The following is a 27,746-nucleotide window of genomic DNA, read 5'->3' on the forward strand; positions in this document are numbered from 1 at the left end:
GAGCGATTTTAACCCACTGGTCACATGTCTTTTTTTTTGGGGGGGGGGAGGGTCAACACCCAGCGGTTATTCCTGGCTCATGTACTCAGGAATTACTCCTGGCGGTACTCAAAGGACCATGTGGGATGCTGGGAATCGAATCTGGGAGGGCCGCGTGCAAGGCAAACGCCCTACCCACTGTACTATCGCTCCAGCCCCTGGTCACATCTCAGGTGAACAGTTGCATCTCTTGTCTGGGTACACTGATGTAGGGGGCGATGTCGACCCTTCACCCTCACAAGGGCCCCTTCCTGCACATTTCTGACTGGCACGGAGTGGGGGACTCAGCTCTTTGCATCTGCTGCACACCCTTCACTCTTACCCGGTCTGTGCTCAGGGCAGCAGTGACTGGGAGATGCAGACCAGGGCTTCCCATCACCCACATTCACCTCTACTCCTGGGAGCTTGGAGCACAAGACTGGAAGTCTGTCAGCTCACAGACAAGGACAGGGGAACATCTGAGAACTCTCCCTGGGGAGCACCTGCGGCCAGGCAGCAGCCAGGCCCTCAGGGGTCAGCTGCTGGGACTTGCCAGCAGGCTGCGAGGTGAATGGGAAGAACCCTGAGTTTAAGGTGATGAGTTTCATGAGTGCTACAGCAGAGCACTGGGCTGGTTGCAGGCCACGAGTCATGGGAACCTCGTTCTAGAAGAAAGGGCCAGACCTGAGTGTGACCAACACCGCCGCTGGGGAAAGGGTGCTGGGGATTTCTCCCAAAGCCCCGTGAGATGCAAGATAGGAGTCCCAAGCAGACTCCCACCTGGACACCAGCAGTGGGAACTCACCCAAACGATCCCCAAGGCGTGAACAAAAGCATGATTCCCATCAGAAGGCAGAAGGAAAGCCCCCCTACCCACCGCAGTCATTTGAAACACGCGCCCACTGAAGCCCGATGCTGGGTGAAGGGAGGCAGAAGCACGCATGGCAGGAAAGCCCGTCCAGCTCTGCCCGCATGGGAGCCGTGAAGGGCACAGGCAGGAGGAAGCATGGTGGGTGCCTGCACTGCAGGGAGAGGGGCTGGGGTGCGAGGGGCGGGAAGGGCAGCCTCCGCTCAGGAAGAGGAAGTGATGCTGAGATGGACTGGGTGACATGGCACGGCACGGTGGACACACGCGGCATGGACCCGCACGCTCAGGAACGGTCACTGCGGCTGCTTGTTGCTGTTTCCTCACGACCAGACAGGCAGGTGGCTCAGGAGGGCGGGATAGACACGCCAGGCGGGTGCGGGGCTGTGAATGGCAGCGAGTGTCTCCAGCCCGAGTGTCTCCTGCAACTGGAGGCAGGGGCAGGGCAGTCTGACAGAAGCCCTGAGAGGGGACATGACAGATGGAAGTTTCTGGAAGCCCTGAGCCAAGTCCTCTCTGACTGTAGCCTATGTGGGGCTCAAAGACGGCCTCAGGCTGGAGAGATGATTCAGAGCCCTGAATTCAATCCCAGGCATCACATAGTCCTGCAGGGTGCCACCCCTGAGTGCCATCAAAAAATGGAAAAAAAAAAGGGGGGGAGGGGTGAGCGATAGCACAGTGGGTAGAGTGTTTGCCTTGTGCGTGGCCAACCCGGGTTCAATCCCTGGCATCCCATATGGTCCCCCGAGCACCACCAGGAGTAATTTCTCAGTGCAGAGCCAGGAGTAACCCCTGAACAATATGGTGTGAGCCAAAACGCAAAACAAAACAAAACCAAAAACAAAACCCCAAAAACAACCTAAAAAATAAAAAGGGAGTGGGGAGGCCAGAGTGATAGTACAGTGGGGAGGGCATTTTCCTTGTATGCAGCCAACCCTGGGCTTGATCCCGGCATCCCATAAGATCCCCCGAGCATCACCAGGAGTGATTCCTGGATGCAGAGCCAGGAGTACCTCTGAGCATTGTCAGGTGTGGCCCTCAAACCAAAAAAAAAAAAAAAGACAGTCACTGAGCCCAGTCGGGCACCTGGTGAGGGGATGGGAAGTGCCCCCTGCACTGTCCTCCCGGCGCAGGCCGCCATGAAGGCAGTCTGGGTGGGCACTGAGCTTTACTGCCATCTGTCACAGGAGCAGTGGATTTGCTGCAGCCCTGCCCAGGGCTGTCAGCCAGAGGAGTGCAGCTGAGGGCTGCCACTAGTGCTGTGTGTCAGAGCATCTGCATCACCTGCCCTCCGGCCTCGGCTTAGATCTGCGGGGGGTGGGGGGGTGGGAGTGTCCCTGTCCCAGGCTTGAATAAGCCCACTGTGTTCTTCTGATCTTGTGGGGTCGGGGTGGGGGCAGCTGCTTTACCCACTACCGACTCCCCTAGGGGAGGTATTGTGACACTCTCAGAAGGGCCGAGTCCCTGAGCTTCTTGACGCTGCCTCTGCTCACTCTGACGAATCTGTTGCTCGGGCCAAATAATTTCTGCTTACTGGTTTTTGTTTGTTTGTTTTGGGGCCACATCCAGCACCCAGGCTCAGCGCTCAGGGATCATTCTTACTGAGGGTGAGGGGCCCAAACGGGCTGCTGTGGATCGAACCGGAGCTGTGCGCTGAACCCTTCTACTATCTCCCAGCCCCAAACCGAGTCATTTTTGTGCAACCTGCTCCCCTCTATGAAGGCTCAGTTCCCCAAGTTAATCTGGGAGCTGGCTGCATAAGGCCCAGACAGCACTTTTCGTAAAGAATGTATTTCTTGGGTTGAGACAGCACGATGGGGGAGCACAGGCTTTGCATGCAGTAGGTTTGGGTTCGAGCCCCCACAGTACAATGTCCCTCAGCACTACTGGAGACAGCCCGAGCATGGTACTGGGAATAGCCCCCCTCCTGCCGCCCACGGCCCCCTGGCACTGCTAAGTGTGACCCCAAACTAAACCAAAAATAAGAAACAAGATTTCTTTAAAAATGAATGAATGAATTTACTTTCAGTCACACCCACCAATGTTCAGAGTGTTCTCCTGGCTCCACACTTGGGAATCACTCCTGGCGGTGCTTGAGACCATATGGGGTGTCGGGGGATGAACCTGGGTCGGTCGCCTGTAAGGCAAATGCCCTCCTCACTGCACTGCCACTTCAGCCCCTCAAAGGTGATTTTCAAAGAACTTGCGTGTTGGAAAATACTTTCCTTCTACTGTCATTGAGATCTGTCTGGCTCTAATCTAGATTAGAAATCATCTCCTGTCCCAATTCCAAAGATACTGCTTCGCCGGGTTCTGGCTTCAAATGTGCTTTGAGACTTTCAATGCCATTTTAATCCCTGATCTGTGCGCCGTGACTTGGTTCCCCCTCTACCCCTCCTTTGGAAGTTTTTAGGGCTTTTCCTTTTCCTGATGTCCTGAAATTTCCTGATAAGAAGGCCTGCTATAGTTCCTCAAGGTTGGATTTTTAAAAAAAAAATAATTCCAAATGTATGAAAAAGAATAAGCATAGTGAACCTTTATCTATCCAGCCCCACCTTCATTGCATCTCAAGATGGAGTGATAGCACAGTGGGGAAGGCACCTGTTTGCACATGGCGGACCCAGGTTTGATCCCCGGCAGCCCATATGGTCCCCTGAGCACTGCCAGGAGTGATCCCTGAGTGCAGAGCCAGAAATAACCCCTGAGCATCGCTGGGTGTGGGCCAATAAAAGGTGTCTAGTGAGAGGGGGATGGAGAATATCATTTATATATTTAGTGCCCAGGGCACACCTGGAGATGTTCAGCCAGCTGGGCTTGCAGTTCAGGGTCTGGGTGCAAACATGAGGTGCCACCCAGGCTCTGGGTGCTGGAGAACTGCGGGCCAGCCCACTGGTGCTTGGGGGCCTTCAGGGCCACACCCTAGGGTGCCTTCAAGGCCTCCCTGTGCTCCCAGAGAGCTGGTGTTGGCCACAGGTAATGCACGCATGCTAATTCCTGAAGAAAAAGGTTGTTTTTTTTTGGGGGGGGTGTTACACTTGGTAACCCATGTGTTACTGGAGATCTGGTCCCCTCAATTTGCTTCTTAATAGAAAGTCCTGAGAGCTGGGACACGGCTCAAACAGCTGGCATGTGAGCCAGGGTCCAGACCTGGCACAACATGGTCTCCTGAGCACAAAGCTGGGAGTAGCCCTGAGCACTGCCATGGGTGGCCCCCAAACCAATATAATAAAAAAGACAAGAAAATACAAAACAACACTCTTTTCGGTGTTTGGGGGTCACACCCTGCTGTGCTCAGGGATTACTCCTGGCTCTGCATTCAGGAATCACTCCTGACGGGACTTGGGGGACCATATGGAATGCCGGGGATTGAACCCAGGTTGGCCAAGTGCAAGGCAAGCACCCTACCAACTGGACCACCTCTTCGGCCCCTGTATTCATCGTTTTGTTGCTTCCCCCCGCCCCCCCCCCCCCCCCCCAGCCCTCAGCATTAGGTGAGTGAGCTCTTAGACAAAGACGAAACTCGTCCCTTTCACCACAGCTCAGGGACATCCCAGCATGTCAGCACGCCACACTGTATGTCCATTGTCTTCCCACGGATCCACCTTGGAAACAGAAGCAATAATGGCCGTATGGCTGACACACAGGCTGAATGCAGAGTTCCTCTTTATTGTTATCCTCTGAAGCATAGGTTGCCACAGAGATATGCTGTTTTTCTTCAGTGTCTACCAGGGACAAGGACAAAGTAGCAAATGAGGGGGCTGAGAACTTGGCTGAGAAGGACCTTCCAGGATCGGAGGAGGGGTGGGTGGCCCTTCCAGGACTGGACGAGGAGGGGTGGGTGGGACCCAGACACACAAACCACATTCTCAGGCTTGCTCTCAGGGAAGGGGTTTCCAGAAGCATCTGCTCCTTTCATTCTATTTTTCTGCTGTGGTTGTTGTTGGGGCCACTATGGCTGGTGGTCCTGGGGACAGTGCCCAGACCTCACCCGGGGAGGCCATGCACTAGCCCAGAGCCGCCTCCCGGCCTTGCCTGAGCTTCGAATTAAGGCTCTGTATTAAAAACTTTTTGCCTGTTTTGGCCCACTCCCAGCTGTGCTCAGGGGTTACTCCGGGCTCTGTGCTGAGAGATCACTCCTGGCAGGGCTCAGGGGACCGTGTGGGATGTTGGGGATTGACCTGGGTCAGCCACACACAAGGCAAGCACCTCCCTGCTGTACTATTGCTCCATCTCAGGATTTTAAATTTTATTCTATATATATTTTTATGACAAACTAATCCTAAGGACGAGAAGAGTGAGTGACTTAGGGTAGTTTCAGCTCAGCTGCTCCACTGTGGGGGGTTCAGGGGTCAGCAGGACCCTTCCCAGCAGAAAAAAATCAGGGGAGACAGAGATCTGGGAAGGCCATCCCGGGGGGGGGTCTAGAAACCACAGTGCCCCCTCTGCCCTGGAGCTGCGGGGACACATGGGGGTCTGCTCACCTCACCTGTGCTCTTGCCCCTCACTCAGCTCTGAAGTGGGGGTTTTTGTTCCCCGTGTGCAGAGCAAGAGAAGGGTCCTGGAGAGGGAGTGTACCCTGTGGCAGGGTCTGCAGCCCCCAGCCGACCCGAGAGAAGCAAGCAGTGAGGTGGACCCCAGGTACCAGGGCTGGAGTGAGAGAACAATAAAGAAAGACCGGGATGCGTGGTGGGGCTGGGGAGGTGGGAGAGGGGGCGTCGAAAGGCACTGGTGGGGGGAGCAGACTCGGGCTCCCAAACACTGGTCTGTGGGGTCAGAGGTGGCGTCCGGGGCGGAGGGAGCAGTGCCACGTCATCTGTCACCTGCGCTGGGTCGTGGGTGCCAGGCCCCCAGCAGGCCTCTGCTGCTCGGCTCGGAGGGGGATGTGGGGTCCCGTCAACGGCGGGGACCTGCCCGGGGCCGCCTTTGGCCTGTGGAGGAGAGGAAAAGGCCACGGTTCAGTGAGCGGAGGCGAGGCCTCCTGGTGACGGCGTGACCTTTGGGAATGAAATGGAGCTGATGGCGGGGAAGGCAGCGGCCGTGGTGGGAGGCAGGGCAGGCAGCTGCTGTGAAGCAAACGGGGATGGAAGAGGCTGTGCTGTCCAGAGCGGGGGAGGGGTCCCGAGTGGGGGTGGAGCCTGGCACCCTGGGCCCAGCTCTGTGAACACAGCCGTGTCACTGCGGGTAAGTCCCCTGCAAGGGTTAGTCCTCTGCTGCCTGGGCATCAGTGAGTCCCGGAGGCCCTGAGAGCGAGGGCTGAGGGCTGGGACCCGGCTCGAGCATCATTTCCTGCGGCTGGTGCTTTCCATGCTAGCCCTTCCCTGCTTCCCTTTTTTCTTTTTTGATTTGGGGCTACACCTGAGAGTGCTCAGGGCTCACTCCTGGCTCTATGCGGGGTTGCTCCCAGTGGTGCACAGGGGACCATGTGGTGCCAGGGATGGGGCCCGGGTTCCAGTGTGCAGGGTCTGTGCTCAGCCTCTAAGCTCTCTCACTGCCCCTGCAGCCTGAGGCTGTTCCGTGCACGGCTCTCCTCTCATCCATGGTCGTTTCTGGCAGTTCTCAGGCACTCGTAGTCCTTGGGGTGCTGGACTTTATGCCCCAGCCCCGTGAGGAACATGGCTGTGAGTGACAGTGAATTGGGCTCAGAGAAGTCAGCTCTTCTTGCCGGCTAACGAACCGGCAGTATCAGACTGTTTGGATTCAACGGCAAGTGCATGCGTGGGGTTCGGCCGTGTCCAGGGGGCCACAGCGGCAGAGCTGGGACTGAGCTCAGGCTGCTGGCAGCTCTGGGCAGGAGTGAGGGGTTTCCACCATGGCTTCTCCCACAGAGCCCCTCCCCCCCTCTCCCCAAGCCTGCCTTGCCCTGAGTCTTCTGTACCATCCAAGTAGAGAGGTGGAAAGATGGGGGTGCAAAGGGGTACTGGCGAGAGCTCCCCCGATCTAACACCCCACTCCTGCACACAGGCTCCAGCAAAGAGCCTCACGCGTCTTGAGTGTGTGGTATCCCCCCACCCCACCCCCCTGCCGCACCCCGTCTTCTCTGGCCCCGGCACACCTGCTCAATTTTTGCACAATTTTCTCTGCTTTGGGAGGGGGCACCATGGGAAATGGGGCCGAGGCTGGGCGGCAGGTGCCCAGGGCAGGGCCTGGCACTTCCACCAGCCAGCGGAGACCCCCAGCTTCCTGTCTGCTGGTCCTCAGGAACAAAAGTTGGTCTTTGGGTGTGAGTGCTGAAGAGGCCAGCTCACGTGGTGGGGATTCTTGATCCCTGTGACTGGTAGTTGGTTTCCTCAGGTTTCTGGGGATCAGGGACTGCTGCCCCACTCACTCATCCCAGGCTTGGAACAGACGGGGCTGTGCAGTTCAGGGCACTCTGGACCGCAGGGGGCCGTGGCAGTGAGGAGTCAGGGGCACTGTCAGGGACTGTCCGCGCTGTGACGCAAAGGGAGGTGGGCAGTGCTGTGTTGTCTGTGTTTGGATGGGCTGGCTGCTGAGATTCTTTGGGTCTCCTCCTCTTTCACCATGGGCTGGGATGGAGAACTGAGGGTGTCATCCACACTGGCTAGTTCGGGGGGGGGGGCTGCTGGAAAGCAGAGAACTGGGGGGCCACAGGCGTGACGTGGTACTCACCAGATCCCTTAGTGTCTGATGAGAGTGGGGTGCCCCCTTGAGGGTCTGTACCGCCGGTTCCCGCCTCGCTGGCCAGGCTGCTCTGGCTCCCGGAGAGGTGGCTGGCTGGGTAGGTGAACCCTGCTCTGGGGGACGCCGGGCTGCCACCTGAAAGAGACCACATGTGGCACGAATGGCTCAGAGCCCGCTCTCTTGACTCTAGACCATTCATTCTACTGCTCCTCTAAACAGGAGCTGGCTGAAAATCTTCTGGTTGGTGTCGAGATGGGCAGCTATGGACCCTCTGAAGCCCCAGCCCGGGTAAATGCCACTTTTAGCCCCCCCCATAGCTGCCATTATGACCCATATATGGCACTGGGGGAGAGGGTCCACCTGGGTTTGCAGACTGACTGGTGATCCATGAAGCAGCTGAGTGAGCGCTCAGTGGGGGGTCAAGTCAAGTCACCCACATGAGGGTCAGCAACAATATGGGACTGGTCCTCTCTTCACAGAGGGAAGGGATGGGGACATTTCACAGAGCAGGGGAGGTGGGGATGTCTCACAGAGTGGGGATGGAGGTGCCTCATAGCGGGAGTGGGGTGTCTCACAGAGCGGGAATGGGGGTGTCTCACAGAGCGGGGGTGGGGGTGTCTCACAGAGTGAGGGGGACTGTCTCACAGAGCAGAGCAGGGGTCGGGGTATCTCACAGAGGGAGGGATTGGGGTGTCTTTACAGTGAGAGGATCTTCACAGAATGGGGGTGCAGGGTTGGGTGTTTCATAGAGAGGATGGGGGAGGAGGATTCAGGGGCCCCCAGGAGAGGGCTCACAGCTGCAGTCTGAGCAACTGAAGACCCTCCTTGCACCTATGTGTGAGCCTGTTCGGCTGTGAGCAGAGGTGGCCCTGTGCCCTGCCTCCCCCCGTGTCCCGCCCCTGTGCTGAGAGGGAGCAGACAGGAGTTCTGGAGGTTGGGGAGGGGGCGGGGAACAGAGCGGAGACCAGCCTGGAGACCAAGGCTGACAGGGCTGCTTCCTTTCCGAGTTCTCAGACAGAACCACCTGCCTCCGGGGGCCTGAAAGCTGATCTGGCGTGGGGGCACTTCCTGCCTCTTGCCCTGTCTCTGCCCACTGGCCTGATGGTTTGGGGAGCTGCTCTGAGGAGGATTGTGAGGTGGAGTCAGGATCCCGAGTTTCCCGATCAATAGAGCTTTTGGGAGTGTGCGTGTGACCGAGCCCGGCCTGGAGGGACTCCCTCTCAGCTCCTGCCACATGGCCCAGGGACTGGGCAGCATCCTGGGGCCACTTTGTTTCTGAGCCACACCTGGCTGCGCCCAGGGCTTATTCCCAGCTCTGTGCTCAGGGACCACTCTTGGCGGGCTTATGGGGTGCCAGGGTTTGAACCTAGGTTGGCTGCATGCAAGGCAAGTTCCTTAACCCATGTAGTACCTCTGCATGGAGGCACTCGGGGGCTTTTCATCATGGTTTACCACGTTTATTAACTCTGGCCACCCCAGGTGCTAAGGGCTTCCTACTGGCAGTGCATGGAGGGCCTTCTGCAGTGTTGGGGCTCAAACTGAGTTTGGGGTGCACCCTACTTTCCCTCTGGCCTGGGGCATTTATTATGATAAATACAATATTCAGTCTCTGCATCTGGCATATCCCAGCTCCAGCCTCGGGAATAATTCCCAGTGAGCAAGGAAGGCGGTGTCTGTGTGTGAAGGAGAGGAACACGCGCCAGCCTCAAGGTCCTGGTCAACTATTCCCTGGCACAGTGAGCTCAGAGATGGCAGCTGCAGAAGGAGTTCTGGGAGCACCTGCTCCATCCCGTTTGTGCTAAACTGGAGGAGAAAGAGGCCCAGGAGGACATGTAGATCTAGGGTGGGCGTGGGGGGGGGGCGTCCCACTGCAATCTTGTGGGTGAGCTGAGTCCCAGCAACTCTGCACCTGACTTCACAGTGCTCCTCTCTGACACGGCACAGCATCTGGGAGGCTCTCAGGGGTCCCCAAATGCACAGTGGAGGATGGGGGAGGGGGACCTGCGCCCCCAATCCCCTGGGTCCCCCATCATAATCAGACATTAACTCTGGATGTGCCTGCCTCACCCTCACGTCGTTCAGTGATGCCCGCAGGGGAGAGGCAGTGGGGGCAGCAGGGCCCCCAGTGCCCCTTGTCCCTCACTCACCTGCTTCCCTGTCGTCCTTCAGGTCCCTGACCCTGGGGGGCGGTGGTGTGTCTTCCAGGCTGAAGGAGCTGAGATCTGAGTCACTGTCACTGTCGCTGGAAACCACTGGGAAAGAAAGGTCACAGAGGTGGTCATGCCCTGGACAGACCCCAGACGGCTCCCATGTTGGGGGAACAGAAAACAGAGGACGAGGTGGTGGGAAGGGGTGCCAGTCCCAGTGTGAAGACGCCAGAACCCGAGCCTGGTGTTCCAACATCTGCTGCGAGGCAGACCAAGGCACTCCTCCCTGTGTATGCAGGCATCAGCTCCCCAGGGGCTTGCTTCTGGCTGTATGTCTCGTGGCAAGGGGGGCTCTGCCGTGCCCTCAGGGTCCCCTGTGCACAGGGTATCCACAGGGATGTCCCCAAGTCACCTGTGAGGGAGGGAACAGCCTGTCTCTGTGGCCAGAGGTGCCGGAGAGTCGGTGGGGACACAGGGGCTTGTACCAGCCCTTCAAGGTGGGATGCGGTCTTATAAGGGCAGAGGGAGCTAGTTGGGACATCGGGCAGACATCCTCTTTTCTGGGTGAATCGGGACCCTACTTGCTGGCAAGTCAGAGCTGCTTCATATGTTAAACATTCCATTTTCATCTTAAGCTGGAAATGTGCAGCATACCTTTGCGTGTGGTGCCAGCCTTGAGTGCTGCTCTGAGTAGGGTCTCCTATGGTCTTTCAAGGCTCAGTCGCCTCCCTCTCACCTCCTCTGAGGCCCCTGCTCTGTTTCTTCACACTGAAGCAGAGTTCAAAGACTCTGCAACCCCCGATGCCAGCAGAATCTTTCTCTGTTCTTCCAAACATCACCCCCTCCCCCCACCCAAATGTTGCTTTTCTCCTTTCTTTTACAGTTGTCTTGCCTACATCTAAACAGCTTTTTTCTTTTTCTTTTAAGCTGGTTTGGTTTGTTGGCCACACCTGGGGGTGCTCAGGGCTTACTCCTGACTCTGTGCTCAGGGACCAGTCCTGATGGGACTCAGGGAACTGGATGGGATGCTGGGGACTGAACCAGGCTGGCCACATGCAAAGCTGGAGCCTACCCACTATACTATTGCTCTGGCCTCCCAATAACTTTTCTCAGCAAGTGGCTTCTAGTGAATTTTTCCAAAGTCTTGGTTTTAATGAAACAACTGTCTCTTTTCATCAATTTATAGAACATTTCACTAACTGCTGTAATTATAATAACCAGCACGAGTGCACAGAAAGATTTGGACTCAGAGGCACTGCTCGCCCTGATTGCTGAGCTGGTGGACAGGCTGGGGGCCAGCGTGTCACCCAGGGCATGCCCACCGAGGGTCGGAGAAGGAGGGTGGGCCGAGTGTTTGCTTCTGGCGGGTGAGCAGGCTCTTATGCAATCTGTCAAACAACCCTGGGCCAAAGGACCCCATGTGGTAGGAGATGAGATAGAAACAGTCAATCTAGAGAAGCAGGGTAGGAACGAGGCCTGACATGGCATAACCCCCCCCCCCCCCCCAAGAAGTGGCAACATGATGGGGAACAGAGGGAAAATGGTATGACTTGAGCCACGGAACTTCCATGCGGATCTAGACCTTTCTAAAGGGATTTGTGGCTTGGGTCTGTGTCCTCTGGCAGCAGAGGGCTGGAGTTGGTGGATGGAACAGTACAGGGTTGAGAATCGTGGGCTGAGGGACAGCTCAAAGGGCTGCAGTGCCAGCCTTACTGGTGGGACCTCCGGGTTTGACTCCTGACATCACGTGGTCCCCCGGCCATTGCTGTGTGACCCCCAAATACCAAGCCAGGAGTAGGTCCTAGGCACCAGTTGGGTATGGCCCTCTCCCTCCCCCCGCCCCAAAGAAAAGTGATTCTCAACCCTGCATGTCTGGAGTAGGTGGGGTGTGCCCACCCATGGGGGCTGGGCCAGATGCTTCCCTCGATTTTCCCTCAGATCCCCCTGGCTGCCAGGGGCACCTCCTCAGGGGCCTGGGAGGCTCGCGGCCCCTGCTCAGTTCTGGGCCTGACCATTTGCTGTTTGGTTTTCAAGACCATTTCCCATGTGGTCCCTGCCTGCAGATAGGCGGCCCCCTGCACAGCAGAGAAGGCTCCAGCTAGCACAATCCTTGGCTGCCCTCTCTTAGGGGTTCCCCCAAACCCACAGTCTGTCTCCTTAGGCCTCACCCCTCACTCCCTTTCCCCTGCCCAGCTCTCCCTCCCCCCCCCCCAGGAATAGGCTCCCCTCCCAGCTCTGCCAGGCACTGCCTCCTGCCCACTGCCCGCTGCCTGGCCCAGCCTCTGTGTTTGCGTGTTTCCCAGCAGCCCCAAGGCTCCTTAGGATGGGAGGGGGGCTGTACTGTACCCCAAATGAGGCAATCGCTGGGTTTCTCCTCAGCCTGCGAGGACTTCGCATTTCATTTCCACCCTCTGCTGTTCCCCAAGAGCTCTGCTTGGGCCTTCTGTACTCTCACAGTGACGGGGTGGGGGGGCGAGGTTGGGGTGCACCTTCCCAGGATGTGGGGGTGCCGAGAGACCCAGCTGGGCTTGCAGCTGCTCTCCAAGGCTCCCAGAGCAGGTCGCCCTGATCGTGAATCCATCAGGGCTGGACCTCCAGGGCACCTGTTTTATAAACATTTACGGATTGTTTGACTCACCACTGACTAAATACCAGGCCTGTGGGTCCCCAAACAAAGGAAGTGGGAGGGGACAGGAGGCGGCCAGCAGCTGCCTGGAGTCCCAGCAGGGCCTCGCAGTGCCCTCAGGGAAGATTCTGGCCATGGGCCCCCCAGCTCAGCAGAGGCGCTTATAGGGAAGCTGTTCCTGCCTCCTGCTCCGGTTTCCATCTCTCTCCACAGATACACACATGTGGGGGCCACCTGGGGGGTTCCGTAGTGTTAAATCCCACCTGGATCCTTTGCTGCCTAGGGTAAATGGAGGAGATACCAAGAGCTGGAAAGTGTCTAGCCCAGGACAAGTGTCCCTTCCTCCCAATCCGCCCGTCCCTCTGTGGCCCTGGGCCCAGTAGGAGGGGAAGTGCTGTTGGTGAGTGGTGGCACCAGGCAGGCCTGGGAGGAGGCTCAGGGGGCCAAGCAGGAGACCCCAGGCTTGATCCCAGGTGCTGTATGATCCCACCAGGAGTGGCTCTGAGCACTGAGCTGGGAGCAGCCCCCAAGTGCCATATTGTCATTTTCCGTCTAGAGGCAGATGTTGTATAATACTGAGAAAAAGCAAAGCCCTAAGTTAGAGTTAGTTGGTATGCTGTTTCCTTTACAGATTTCAAAGGGCCACCACAGAGAGAGAGACAGAGAGAGAGAGACAGACAGACAGACAGACAGAGACAGACAGACAGACAGAGACAGAGACACAGAGAGACAGACAGACAGACAAGCAGACAGAAACAGAGAGACAGAGACAGACAGAGACAGAGAGAGAAAGAGACAGACAGAGATAAGCGAGACAGAGACAGACAGAGACAGAGAGACAGAGACAGAGAACTCTGATGGGAGAGACTGGAGTCTCTGGGACCATGCATGGTTCACCGCATCGGGGAATTTGAGCCGAGTTTTGAGGTCTGTGCTATGTGAAGCCAAATCCTACTTTGCCCACTCAAAAGAGACAAGCCAGAGGAAGGGCAGTGGCCACGCTGGGCCTTGGGATTGTCAGCTCGAGAGAAACAGAAGCCACAGGCCAGAGCATCCCTGGACACAGCCCAAGGCAAACTCCATTTACCCAATATCCCAGGCTTCCTCCAGCCTCCAGTTCCTCCCATTCCAAATGTCACTGAGAAACCCAAACCTTGGCTCATTTGCCATTCTGTTGCTGATGTCACCTTGCTCCCTGCACAGCAGCTGCGAGTGTAAATCTTTTGGGTCCAGTCACAAGGCTTTTAGGCTCATGAATCTTTTGGCCCCTGGCTCTCCCGTCCTCGGCAAAGCACTCTGTGTCTGAGGGCTGATTCCCCCCTCTGAGTCCCCAAGGCTGAGTCTAGCACAGCTCGGTGAAGAGCGCCTGTATCCTGCCCACGCCTAATTTCTCATGTCAAAGATGGGAAAACACCAGGGAAAAGATTGTCCCTGTCACCCCCGCCCCTGGAAGGAGGCACCCCCAAATGGATTCCCCCTGGGTTCCTCTGTGAGGCAGGGTGGGGGCCTCTGCTAGCCTTTTCTTCACAGGGCCCTGAGGCCCGCGGCTACCTGCTCGGGGATCTGGAAGCCTGTGGATTTTCCCATCATCCCCCGGAAGGGCTGGCCTCTCCGCCCAGTTCAGCAGTGGGCAGCCCTTGGCCCAGTCATGCCACTTCTCGAGGGATAGGCCAGCCTCTTGGACTGATTTGCAATTTGACTGTCACCATGGAAACTCGGGGTTCTGGTACGTGAAGGTGGGGGAAGGTTTCCCTTTGGAAAAGTCTTTCCAATGGCCTCCAAGGAAACGTGGCAGCCACTGTCCCAGGGCAACGCCTGGCTTGGGATGGGCCTGCACTGGCCCCCTGCCGGCCCTCGCCCTCAGAGCCCAGTCTGGCACTGGGCAGAGCCGATGCAAGGCTCTGTGACCTCACCCCTGGCCAGTCCTCGGGGCTGAAGCTCAGGGCCCAGCAGTGGGCGGGCCTTGGGGCTCCCCTTGAGTCTGAGAGGAGGCAACTTGGGGGCCATCCCCCACCTCCTTCCTGGCAGCGCCCAAGTCCGGGAGGGACTTTGTGAGCTGCTGCTCCACTCCTGGAGGTCCCAAAGCCCCCAGAAATTATGGGAATTAGAGAGGAAGAAAGATATTTTCAGCAAACACTCTGCCAAGGCAAAGCAGATGGTGGAAAATTTTGCACAGTAAAAACAAAAAAAAATTTTTTTTCCTTTGGTGTTAATGTAGAGGGAAAATGATAAGGCTCTGGGGGAACGCACAGACATCCCCAATTAGCCTTCCCCAGCCCACCCGGATGCCATGCTTGGAGACAAGCACAGGGCCGGCCCCTGGGGATGCCGAGGCCCGCAGCCTTGCACTCCCCGGAGGCTGTGCTGGGTGGGGGGTGCGGAGGCCGCCACAGGCACTGGTGTGGGGCCGAGATGCTGTCTGAGACCTGGCTTCGCTTCCCAGCAGGGGTGGAGTGGGTGGGACACTTCTTTACCTACTGTCCAGTGCGGGCTCCCCTAGGAAGGCAGGATGATGACGCACCCATCGGGGCTGCTCCAGACCCCCAAGGCAGTTTCTAGTGCCCAGTCAGCGCTGGGGAACAGGGAGCTATTTTATTCGGTTTCTTCCTGCACTCATGTTCTCAAGTTCCGGCACGGGGCTGGCACTGGGTTCACCATGTTTGAGGCCCAGGTCATCCTCGAGGAGTGACCGTGGGGAGTCTGCCCAGGGTGGGGCTGGCCACAGGCCCCCAGGGGTTCCTTGTCCAGGATCTGAGGCCGGGCTGGCCTCACCCCCTGGCTCTGCTCCCTGAGAGTCTTTCTCATGTCCATTCCGGAGTTCCCTCTTGGAAGGGCCTCGGGGTGGAAGAGGAAGATTTCTAGCTCTAGTGCTGCCTCGGGTGCCCAGTCTCTTGAGGCCATCTGACCCTAGTGCCCACAGCAACAGTGGAGACGGATGGCCCCAGGGAGCAAGATGGCCTGGGTGGGAGTGAGCCCAGCGGTGTCGTTCCAGGGCCTGGCTGCAGCTCAGCAGGTCACACAGCTCGCCACCCACCACTGAAAAGCAATTGATGCCCATAGGTGTGCTGAACGATGAGAATCTAATCCATGCCCCAGAGGGGCCAGAGAGCACAGAGGGTCAGGCACTTGCCTTGCATGCGGCTGACCTGTGGGCTCACCCAGGCCACGGAAGCGGGTGGGCTCTGTGCATTTGGAACACGGGGCTCATGGCGTCTCCTGTCCTGTGGCCTTGGGTATGGAGGAGCAGGCTATGTGTGAACAGTGCATCCCTATCCCCCACCCCTGCCCCAGGCTCACTCTGCTATCTCTATGGCAACTGGCAGTCCCTCCCCCACTGGTTGGTCTGATCTCTGGCTGAGGCCACCAGCAGCTCAGCTCATCCTACTTGAGCATCCTTGGGCTAATAGCTGACCCGGGTTCAGTCCCTGGCATCTCACATGGTCCCCCGAGCACCATCAGGAGTGATCCCTGAGCTCAGAGGCAGGAGCAGGCCCTGAGCATCATGGGGTGTGAGCCCTAAAACAAAACAAAACAAAAAAAACAATTCCCAATTCATTCTCAGAAAGCCATCCACGTTGTACAGCGACCGAAGTCTCCACATTGATGGGGAAGGGAGGAGAGCGGGACATCTCCGCATAACCAGAATTCTGGAGGGCTCTATTCTGTGTGGGTTTGTGCCACCCCCAGCAGTATTCAGGACTGTTCCTGGCTCTATGCCTTTTGGTGTTCAGGGGACCACATGCGATGCCAGGGAGCGAACCAGGGTCCACAATGTGCCACGCAAGCACCTTTGCCCCATGTCCTGGCTGGGCAGTGGGGGACACTCTCTTGCCCCCTGTCCCACACCATCTGGCTCTGCCTCTCTTTTCTGCTTTTCCTGACTTGGTTTCCCAAACTGTAAAGGAGCCCCTTGTGGGCTGGCTTGTGTTGTAGTGGCCCCTTCCCTAGGCCCTCAGCACTGGGCTCTGAGCAGTCAGAGGGGCTGGTTCCTGAAAAGGCGGCCCTGGGGCTCTGGCCTCTAGCACGGCCAGTGAGTGGCCCTCTGCCCTCTGCCCTCTCTGAGACTGGGCCTTCCCTGTGCAGGCTCTGCTCACAGTCTACCTCCACTTCCGCTCTGAGACTGACCAATGGGGGAGGAGTTGCTGGTTGTCATGGAGATGGCAAGTGGGCCTGGGGGGATGCACTGTTCACACAGAGCCTCCAGACCCGAGGCCACGGCTGCCCCGCTGCAGGACAGGAGACGCCAGGAACCCCGTGTTCCAAATGCACAGAGCCCGCCCGCTTTCCCCGGCCTCAGGGAGCCTCTGCCCTGCTTGGCAGGGGCTGGACCAGCCCAGCCTCCAAGGGGACAGTCACCGGACCAAGCTGGAGGGTGGAGGGGGCGGGGGTGGCCAGGGAACCCTCATCTCTGCTCTCTCTTCCACCAGAGACCAGGCTGGGAGTCGGGATTTGGGGGAGCGGAGGGTTCCCTGTGCTTTATTCATTCACCATCGATTTTCATTAACTCCCTCCAGGCTCCCAGACAGACAGGAGGGGTCTGGTAATGAAGACGAATCCTCAAATCAATAGCGATGTGGTCAACAGCATTGAAATCCTGATGGCCCTGCCCTTGCTTAAGAAGCTTCAGATAAAATGGGAGATGACAGACGAGAACAGATCCCTCCAGAGAAAACATCAGACACCGAAGGGGTGGGGTTGGAGGGGGCACAGTCAGGGAGAGAAGCCAGGGAGGGCTTCCTGGAAGAGGTGGGGTTGAAAGGTGGGCATAATTTAGAAAACTAGGAACACCGGGGCTGGGGTATGCAGGTATTCCAGAGAGAAAATGAGTGGGTGCTGATTTCTTTGGGACCATCCTGGCTCAGGAAAAGGGATGCAGGTTCAGGCCATCAGGGGACATGGGTGTGGTCCTAGCAGAGTGCCACGATCAGACAGCTGCAGTGGCCCTGCCCACCCCCTGCCGGGACCCAGTGCAGCTTCCCTGCTGGCTTTCACTCTCCTCTCTGTCTCGCCTCTGTCTCGCCTCTGCTGCTCTCCTCTGTGTCTCTGTCTCTGTGCGTCTGGGAACTCTCTCTGCCTGCTCCTCCCTCCGTGTCTGTGCGACGCCTGGCCCCTTCCCTGGGGCTCCTTTTCTGTCCGTTTCTCTCTCTCATCTGCCCCTCTGTCCATACGTCTTGCTGCCAGACTGGCACTTGCCTTTGGTGTCTGCCTCTCTGGGCAGCTGGGTGTGTCCAGGCACCCCCGGCTCCCTGCCTGTGGGGGAATCCAGCTCTGCTCAGGTTTGAGTCCAGATGGGGATGGACCCCCAGGGCCACTGACACGAGATCACTGATCCCCAGCCCTCGACTCCCTGATGGGGAGCACCAGCCTACCTCCTCGCGGTCTCTGCTGCCACTCCCGGACAGGCAGTGGGCAGGGGCCCTGGTCTCCCCGTGATGAAGGGGTGGCCCTGGGGAGGATTAAGCGTGCTAAGTTTTGGTGTCTGAGGGCTGGTTTGGAGTCAAAGAGGGTAGGCTGGCCCAAATGTGTGCGCTTCAGTAGGACCCTGACCCCTATGAAGTCTGGCGTGGATGAAATTAAGTTGTAGACTTGTGTGGGGGCAGGGGAGCACTGTTTGGGGGCAGGGGAGGACTGTGTGGGTAGGAGGGAACATTGTGTGGGTGGGAGGGGAGCACTGTGTGGCAGAAGGGGAGCACTCTGTGGCAGGAGGGGAGCACTATGTAGGCGGGAGGGGAGCACTGTGTGGCAGAAGGGGAGCACTCTGTGGCAGGAGGGGAGCACTATGCAGGTGGGAGGGGAGCACTGTGTGGTGGAAGGGAGCACTGTGTGGTGGAGGGGAACACTGTATGATGAGGGGAGCATTGTGTGGGCGTGCGGGGAGCCCGGTGTGGGTGGGCAGGCATGAGGGGCTTCCTGCATGACTGAAAGGAGGCTGGGGCACAGGTTGGGGAGGGCCTACCATCCCGCACCCTGGCTCGGCTGGGATGGGGCTCAGGGAGCCCAGGATCTCGCCGTGCGGCTGGAATTGCCCAATCAGCGGAGGCTGTCATTGGATCTGGGCAAATTAGAAACGACAGCCGTGCCCCTGGCCTGCCGGGACTGATGAGGGCTTTACTGCTCCCGGGAAATCAATGTCCAGGCCAGGGAGGCCGCCCAGGACAAACAGGAGGGCTGTGGTGGGAGATGGGGGGACATCTTCCCAGGGGGTTACCCCTTCACTCAGGCCCACCAGCTGGCCTGGGGCGGGGCAGGTCAGCACACAGGCCCGAGACAGGGAAGCCGCCCAGATGGCTCTCTCTGAACCCATTCCCAGGCTCGGGTGCGTTACACGGCTGCCTCGGGCCTTGGCTCTGTCTTCTGTAGAAGGGGACAGACGCGGCCCCTTAGCCCAGGGTGACGCACCATGTGGCATCCCCAGCCCCAGGTGCTGAGGCTGAGGCCCGCCTCCATTCCTGCAGACACCACGGGCAAATGGGAGCAGGCAATGAACCTGAGAAATAGTGGCCACAGAGGGACATCAACTGGCCACCAGGGCTAGCCAGAGGGTCCAATGGTGGGCCCAGGTAAGCCCATGCCATGTCTGCCCTTTCTCCCGCCTCTGGTGGGTGGATGGCATTCGGGTCCCTCGAGACTTTTTGTTTTTCTGCTTTTTGGGTCACACCCAGTGATGCTCAGGGGTTACTCCTGGCTCTGCACTCAGGCATCACTCCTGGCGGAGCTCGGGGGACCCTATGGATGCTGGGGATTGAACAAAGGTCAGCCATGTGCAAGGCAAACTCCTAATCTCTATACTATCTTTGAATGTGCTGGTAGGACTTTTAATGTGCCTATTTCTCGTCCGCATTCTGGCCACCTGTGTGACATCTGCCTGCCCCAGAGGGTCCGCGAGCCTCTGATGCCCCCCTGGGAACTGCAGCCCTGCCTCACACAGGTCTGGAGGGTCTAGGTTTTTCCATCATTTTCACTTTCTTATTTCCACATAATCACAGACTATCCCACTGCCCTGGTCTCCAGAACCCACACGGGGATGGGCAGAAACAAAGAGGAGACAGATGAAGTACAAAGAGGCTCCCGGCAGAGAGAGGGAGATCTGTGCCGTTCATGAGCTCACAGGGGCACTCACAGCCTGTGGGGGTGGGTGGGGGTGGGGGTTACTGTCAAGACTCTGTGTGTGTGTGAGCATGTGTGTATATGTGAGCATGTGTGTGTGTATGTGTGAGCATGTGACTGTGTGAGAGAGAGCATGTGTGTGTGTGAGCAAGCACATGTGTGCGAGTGTGTATGAGTGTGTTTGTGAGAGAGCATGTGTGTGAGCGATGCATGTGTGTGAGCATGTGTGTATGAGAGCATGTGTGAGCATATGTGTGTGAGAGTGTGAGCGTGTGTGATAGAGAACGTGTGAGTGTGTGTGAGCGTGTGTATGAGCATGTGTGAGAGCATGAGTGTGAGCGTGTGTGTGAGCATATGAGTGTGTGAGCATGTGTGAGAGCGTGTGTGTGTGTGTGTGTGTGTGTGTGTGTGTGTGTGTGTATGTATGAGAGAGCAAGTGTGGTGGTGGTGGTATGGGGTGGGGATATGTCTTGTGTGCAGGGTGGGGTCCACACTGAGGCGGGGCTGGCCCCTTCCAGGAGAGGCACCTTTGATCTGGGAGGTGCTTTGTCACGTGCTCCAACCCCACCTTCCCTTGGGGCCTGGCGGAACAGCTCGGTGGCTCTAAACGCCTGTCCTGCATGCCCGGTGTTGCCACGTGCCACATGCCGGGTGCGATCCTGGCAACTCTGCTCTCTGGGCGGCCAGTGGTTTCCAGTGTGCATGACAGAGCAGTTAAAGTGCACAATCCCAGTACCGTGCAAGTGTGCAACTACGGGCATGTGTATGCACGCCGCCCCCGCGAGCCCCATCCAGGCACAGCCGCAGCCCCCGGTCATCCCAGCCACATCAGCCAGATTTACAGGGTACCTGTGAAGATGGTGGGCTGGAGCTGGGTGGGGGCGGGGTAGGAGAGGGACCCTGGGACCTGGTGGAGGGAAGCTGGCACTGGTGGTGGGATCGGTGAAGAAACATCTATGTCTGTAGCCCAAGTTATTAGGAATAACTTCGTAATTAATTGCGCTTTAATAAGATAAATTTAAAAAATAAAAGGAGCTTTTATTGCCTTGGACTTGGCAGGTTAAAATATTGGGAGAGAACAAACCCTTCATTCAATTCCCTTATCCTTCCTGCTTAGGAAAACCAAGGTTCCGTGAGGAATGCTTCCCAGTGCAAAGTGTGGGGGGGGGGTTGTCAAGGGGCAGCACCACTGTGGCACACAGACAGAGCGGGAGCGGGGACTGGGCTGGGTCAGTAGATGGTCACATCTGCGAAGAAGGTGACCGCTCCGCTGGCCACGGGTGTCCCTGTTGGTGTCTATGTCATTTGCCAAATCGAGATGTGGGAATAAAAACTAATTTCACTCTCCTTGACTTTCCCTTTCCCGAATCTCAGGGCATCAGAGACAACAGGGAGAGGTGGGGACCGGGCAGGCCCTGAGCGGAGGGACAGCAGCTCCGCAAGTCGGACCCGCATCTCTGGGGAGGGTGATGTTGGAAAACCTCAGGCTTTTCTGCTTGTTTGCTTTTGGGTCACACCCAGCCATGCTCAGGGCTTGCTCCTGGCTCTGCACTCAGGAATCACTCCTGGTGGGGCTCAGGAGACCATATGGGATGCTGGGGATCAACTCAGATCGACTGCATGGAAGGCAAACGCCCTACCTACTGTGCCATCACTCTGTCCCCCAGAATTCAAAAACCAAAAAAGCAAAAAACGTTGCCAGTGAACTTAAAGTCGCAAGTCAAACCAAGCCATTGCTGCTCCATCCCTGACCAACCTAGATATTCCCAGGGACAGAGCGACCCCAGCCCCGCTGTGCTGCCCTCCGGCCTCTGCTCCCCAGGTCCCAGCTAACCTGGCCCGCTGCTCTGAAGGCTGCGACATGTGGTAGGCTGGCAAGCCCAGCATTCACTGGGGCTTGTGAGGGGGTGCCCGAGGGGGGCTCCAAAGTGCTAATTTCTTAGGAACAGAGGAAGGAGGAAGGCGGCAGAGCAACAGCTGGCTCTGGGCAGTGAGCAATCCTGTCTGAAAATAAAACATTTTACAATCCACAACCGTGGCTCATTAAGAATGAATGGATCCACCGGTATAAATAGCGCCGTGTTAACACGTCAGGGTGCAGCATATGCATTTGATGGAGACGCGGCGGCGGCTGCCACGAGCTGCTTATTAGCTCGGTCGGCTGCAGCAGGGCGTTCATGAGACAGAGGCCTCGGGTTCAAGGCTCTCCTGTGTCAGGTGGCTTTCTCCATGGTGGGCCCTAGGCTGTGTCCCCACCCCTTCTGGTCCTGGTCTCCACAGGGGAGCATAACTGGACACTCAGGAACAGGCCCTCATGGGCTTCCGAACTAGCATCTCCTCACTACAATATGGAGCCTCTGCTTGAATGCTCCCAATGACAGGGAGCTCATTCCCTCGCCAGACACAAAACACCCAGAGGTGTGGCGTGGTGGTTTTTGAGGGAGAGGCATTTCCTTCTGCTTTGTCCCAGCTGTGCTTTGGTAGGAAGGGGCCCCAAATGAGCCATGTGCATGGGAAATGCGTGCAGAAGGAGCCACTTGGAGGGCCTGAATTGCGTTGGTCCCTCTCTCCCTGCTCCAATGTGGACAGGGGTTTCTGGGGGAGCGCGAGACGGCAGCAGAGGCTGAGATAAGGAATACATGGCGAGCCGGCACTGAGGCTGAGAAGGGTCCCCCCAGAAGCAGAAGAAGCTGCCGTCCCCCCTCCAGCCCCACGGGCAGTGTCCCCCCCACTTTGCCCTAGGGCTCCCTTTCATGGCCGGGCGGCTGGGAACCCTGCCTCAGTGGCCCCTCCTCCCAGCGTCAGAAATCCCTCCACCCAGTCCAAAAGGGGGACGTGGGTCTGGGGGAAGTGGACAGGGTTGAGCCAGAGTAGCCTGCTCTGTCCACGCGGGGACAAGCACGCTGAGGTCCAGGGGGCCCTGGAGGCCACCGCACGTGACCCGCCCCCTCCCAGCCTTGACCGTCACCAAGCGGCAGTTTTCATCCTCAGAGCTGCCCCCTGGGCTGTGGGAGCCCGGGATGAGATAATGACTGTGAGTCACCAGCCGGGTGGGGGGAGCCCACGCAAACCCCAGTGACTCGGCTTTGAGGGGGTGGCGGGGTGGGGGTGAGGGCCAGAGGTGGGGGGGGCTGGCAGTGACACAGGGTAGCCCCCGAGCCAAACTGGTAGCCTGATGTGCCCCAGCTGCCGCCTGGCGAACAAAACCCCCCTGGAGGCTAAGAGTCCTGCCCAGCCGATAATGAAACTCCTATTTGTCTTAAAGCCATTTGACTGGAATAAACCCACAACCTCCAAAGACTTCTGGGGCAGATCTCACGATTCTGTTCTGATTCACCGGGGAGGCCTGGGCGCTGCCGGGGAGGATCTTGAGACCCTCTACCTCTGCGGGCAAAATAAAGGCACCCCCTACCCCCACCGAGGCCATGTGCTGCAGCCCAGCTGGAGTGGGGGATGGGGGGAGGGGTGTTGGGGGGGTGTCCAGCAAGGCTGGTCTCCACCTGAAGGGAGGAAGGGAAGGACAAAGGGGGAGGGTGACCAGTGAGTGCAACTTCTCCGGGTCTGGAGTGGAGGGCAAAGGGCAAAGTCCTCCCCTGGCCCCCTGGCATAGGGACTGTGAGCAAGTCTTCAGTACCCAGCTGCAGGGCTGCAAGGAGGGTGAGCAGATCCCGACGCTCCAGCCCTTCTAATAAGGGACAGACCTAAGGCTCAGGGTACACCTTTCCAGCTGCTCAACTGCTGCGAAGGGGGGCAGCAGCAGCTCGGACCCAGGGCAGGGCTGGCGTGGGGCTGGAGAACAGGCACTGAAAAGCCACAGTTCCAGTCCCACAAGCCAGGCCTTCAGTGGGGGGAGGGGAGAGGTAGGAGGGTGGCAAAACTGCCCCCAGCTCTCAGCGCGAGTGGGCACGTGAGCTGGACACGGGCAATCGGGACCTGGCCCTCCAGCACCAGCCACGGGCTGCTCACAGGAGACCTTTCTCCCTCGCTCCAGTGTGATGACAGGAACTGCAGCCACCATCCCGGGACGGCGTGAGAGAGAGCGAGGATGACAGACACGCGGGCCGAGGTCACCGCGCAGAGCTGCATTTCCTTCCTGCGAGCCATCTAGGCTGAGGAATAAAGCGAGCTCTGACCGTCCAGGCCAGAAGAGGACCATCCCCCCTCCCCGCCCACACATACCAGGACCCCCTGTGCTGCGCCCTGGCTACACCCTGCAGGGTGGGGGCATCCAGCTGAGAGGAGAGGTGGCCAGGGCGGGTGGGCCTCACGCTAAGGCAGTCCGTGGCCCAGCACGCAGCTGCTTCTTCCAAGAATGCCATCAGGATGCAGGCAGGCTGGCTTCTGCCGCCACAGCCTCAGCAGCTCAGCCAGGCAGGAGCAGGAAGAGATCTTGATACAGGCAGCCTGGTTCGATGCGGGGCGGGGGCTCAGGGGAAATAAACCAACCCGGAGGAGACTCACTGCTGCGGCTCATCAGGCAGTGCCTTGGGTAGACCGAGTCAGGGGCTGCAGCCCCACCCCCTCCTACAGGTGCCCGGCTGCCAAGGCCGCTGAGAGCAGAGATGGCGCAAGCACTCCCGCTCGCGCAGGGTGTTATTTTTAACAGTTAGCTCTAATCTATCCTCGGTGTGTTTCTGGACGCACAGGGATGGGATGGAAATCTAATTACGGGAGCCCCAGTTGTTAAATAAGCCTGTTAGCGCCCCACTGAATTGAAAAGCTACCCGTGCTCACTCCATTCTCGGGTCTATTTTCCCCCTCTATGCTGCTCCACTCATTTACCCTGCTTACTTACCCTGAAATATTCTCCTTATGCTGGTGCCAACACTATTCTGTTTTTATTGATTACTACATTGTTTTTGCTGATTGCAGTAAGCATTGGCATTTGGTGAAGGCAATTTTAAAAAATGTTTAAATCACCCTTGCTATTCTTTTTTTTCTTTTTAGGTCACACCTGGTGATGCACAGGGCTTACTCCTGGCTCTGCATGCAGGAATTACTCCTGGTGGCGCTCAGCGGGCCGTATGCAAGGCAAACGCCCTACCCGCTGAGCTTCAACCCCACCCTTGCTGTTCTTTCTTTTTTCTTTCTTGCTATTCTTTAAAAAACATTTTGTTAAGCTATTCTTTAACTTCCCTAAGAGTTATTTTTAAAGAGAGAAACCCAATGATGTAGAAGCTACCATTTGAGAAACACAGCTCAGCCATTTAAAAAATATTCATCAAGTCCTGCAAATCAATAGCACTAATCCCAGGACATCACCCCAGAGGATGCCCTGAGGACTCCTGGAGTCCCTCTGCAGTGCTCCACACACCGGACTGTGAATCTCCTTCTGCCTTTATGGACTGGCCTGTCCAGAATGTCCCCTAGCAGTGGGACTACAGGACACGGGCGTCAGGTCTCTGATGCTCTCGCTCAATGCGCTATTCTTAAATCTCACCTTCCTTTCAGGGCCAGATAATAACATGCCACCCAATGGATAGAGGGAATATTTCAGTCTACTCCCCCCTAAAAACTTCCTTGGAAATCAGACAGGAATTGTCAAGAGTATTCAATAGCACAGCAGGTAGGGCATTTGCCTTGTAAGTGGCCAACATGGCCGACCTGAGTTCTATTCCTCTGCTCCTCTCGGAGAGCCTGGCAAGCTAATGAGAGCATCCCAGTCTCATGGCAGAGCCTGGCAAGCTCCCAGTGGTGTATTCGATATGCCAAACACAGTAACAATTGTCACAATGAAGATGTTACTGGGCCCACTCGAGCAAATCGATGAACAATGGGAGGACCGTGACAGTGACAGTGATTCATTTGGAGGGACCGAGGTTTTCCTCTGCCTCTCTGTTCGAGTCTTCCTTCTCGCTCTTCGAAAAGGCTCTACTATTTCCTTGCTCTGAGGCGGCTTCCGGTGATGCTAGGGGCCCAGGTGGTGCTAGGACAGAATCAGAGTCAGCCATCTGCAAGGGACATGCCTTGACCCCTGTCTCACCTTGCCCTCTTCTCTTTTCTCACTCTGGGCCTGTAATTGTCTTAAATTTTTTCCTGAGGAGGCATTTTATAATTTTTGTTGCTGTTATTAATGGATCTCCCCACCCCTCCTTCTAATTAGTCCGTCAGGGTGAAACTATAGATGTCTGCATCAGCTCTGGACTTCTGTCCTCTCACTTTCCCATCCCCTTATTAAGTCCCAGTTGGTTTGAAATTTTTGTTCATTCAATCACACTGTCTGCAATGAAAATAAATTCTTTTCTTTTCCAATATTAGATTCATCCCCTTATTACATTAAATTCTCTTGGTGAAGAGATGGAGCCATAGAGACAGTACAGCGGGGAGGGTGCTTGCCTTGCACGCGGCCGACCTGGATTCAATCTCTGACACCCTCTATGGTCCCCCAAGTCCGCCTGAGCACAGAGCCAGCACTACCCTACTAGGCATGGTTCAAAAACCAAAAGAAAAAAAACACAAAGAAATTGATTTTTTTTAATGGCAAATAGATTTTTAGTGGCAATATACTACATGCAAATACTGAAGTCAGACAAAATGTAAATTCAAGCAGAAGATATTTCCAACCCATTAAATATCACCAACATAGGAGGAACATCTACAAGTCCATAAGAGAGAAAGAAACAATAATTATAAATGAGCAATGATTTGAACAAATTCTAAAAGCGGAAAATTAAATCATCAGTGAATAATAAGTAGATGGGGGGGGAGCAGAGTGATAGTACAACAGGTAGGGCATTTGCCTTGCACGCGGCCGACTGGGTTCAATCCCTGGAACCCCACATGGTCCCCTGAACACTGTCAGGAGTAATTCCAGAGTGCAGAGCCAGGAGTAACCCCTGAGCATTGCCTGGTGTGGCCCCAAGACCCCCCAAAGAAAATAAATACATAAAGAGATACTCACATGGGCAAGCAGTAAAATATGATTTCCACTGAGTATAGTGGCCCAAATGATAAAAACCAATAATATTCATGTCAGGTAGGGAGACAGGTGTAATGAATGTAAATGACTAACACTTTTGGAATATAGTCCAGCAACGTCTGTTGAAATTTAGAACGCACAACCCCATTTCTGGGAACTGACCCCATGGAAATAAAAACATTGTGTCCATCCAAGGGAATTCTCGTAGGGCTTATGGCAGCGGAAATGCAGAAGCAGCCTGAGAGCCCATTATTAGGTGCAGAATTAAATCACATGTTGCAGTGGGATTTTATTTGTTTGTTAAAAAGAATAAAGTATACTCGATACCCATTATTCTAGAGGGATGCCCATAATATCCTTTCAAGTGAAAAAGCAACTTGGAGAGTAAGGGGCAAGAGCCTTCCCCCCCTACTACTATTAAAAGCAAAAACCAACAAATAAAAGCAACAGGACATCAAACCAAAAGCCACCCAACGGGGGCTGGAGTGACAGCACAGAGAGTAGGGTGGTTGCCTTGCACGTGGCTGATCCGGGTTCGATTCCCAGCATCTGAGTTACTCCGAGTACTACCAGGAGTAATTCCTGAGTGCAGAGCCAGGAGTAATCCCTGTGTGTGGCCCAAAAAGCAAGAAAAAAAAAAGGGAAAAAAAAGCTACCCAAAGAAAAGTCAACTCTGTATTAAGTGTTCATTTGTAGGAGTCCAGAGAAAGGGGCTTGGAGATGATTACAAATTGAAGAGGCAGAAATTTTCCTTCTGTGCTGACTTGTTGCATGTCTGGTGCACACTTGTGTAATTAGCCATTCACAAAGGAAGCGCAAAGGGGCAGGGAAGGGGCTGGCCTCCGAGACATCAATAAGCTCCCCTGGCTGCTCTGGGAGTGAAAAGTTCAGGGCTTGTAGCTATTGATCATCCTTTCTCCCAACAGGGCGCAAGGAAGGAAGCGGGGTGGGCCGGGGTGGGGAGGATCTGAGTAACCACAGCGGCACTAGCTGCAAAGCTGAGGCAAAAGGCAGGTGACACTGGGGGAGAGGGAGGCAGAGGGTCCCAGAGGGGCGTGGGCAGAGAGAGGGAAGCAGGGTAGGGTCTTGGCAGGGAGAGATGGCTCAGGAAGGTGGGGCCGTTTTAGCAGCCTCCAAGAATCTCTGGGGGATGGGGGCGGGGGTGTCCAATGACCCAGGGGAGCCTGCGGCCCCGCATGAGCTACCCCCCCCCCCACTCCCTGCCTTCTTTATAGCCTGGCTCCTTCATCCAACTCTGAACCCAGCCCTGCCTCCTGCTCAGGCCAGACACGCCAAGAGCCCATGCGCACTTTCCAGCATGGGCCCAGGCGTCACTCCCAGAGCGGGGCACTCGTTTCCCCGGCACCACGCTCCCTTTGGGCTAAACAGACTCCTGTGAGGGCTCAGCTCCTCACCCATCAGTTC

At 56.7% G+C, this 27,746-nt stretch overlaps 1 protein-coding gene across 2 annotated transcripts in view; it reads right to left on the bottom strand.

Moving 5' to 3' along the window:
- Positions 1-4,559: 4,559 nt before the first annotated feature.
- The window catches only part of RPH3AL (rabphilin 3A like (without C2 domains)), a 93,473-nt gene continuing 70,286 nt past the window's right edge, over positions 4,560-27,746 (bottom strand). For both annotated transcript variants that reach the window (XM_056127261.1, XM_056127262.1), the window contains exons 7-9: positions 9,670-9,774; positions 7,511-7,657; positions 4,560-5,811 (exon numbers count right to left, since the gene is read on the bottom strand). In XM_056127261.1, coding sequence (XP_055983236.1) covers positions 5,777-5,811; positions 7,511-7,657; positions 9,670-9,774 — 287 coding nt within the window. In that variant the 3' untranslated portion in view covers positions 4,560-5,776. The remainder of the gene's footprint in view (positions 5,812-7,510; positions 7,658-9,669; positions 9,775-27,746) is intronic.

This window comes from Sorex fumeus, unplaced genomic scaffold, assembly GCF_029834395.1.
Source record: "Sorex fumeus unplaced genomic scaffold, SorFum_2.1 ptg000063l, whole genome shotgun sequence".
In the NCBI taxonomy this organism is placed as follows: Eukaryota; Metazoa; Chordata; class Mammalia; order Eulipotyphla; family Soricidae; genus Sorex; species Sorex fumeus.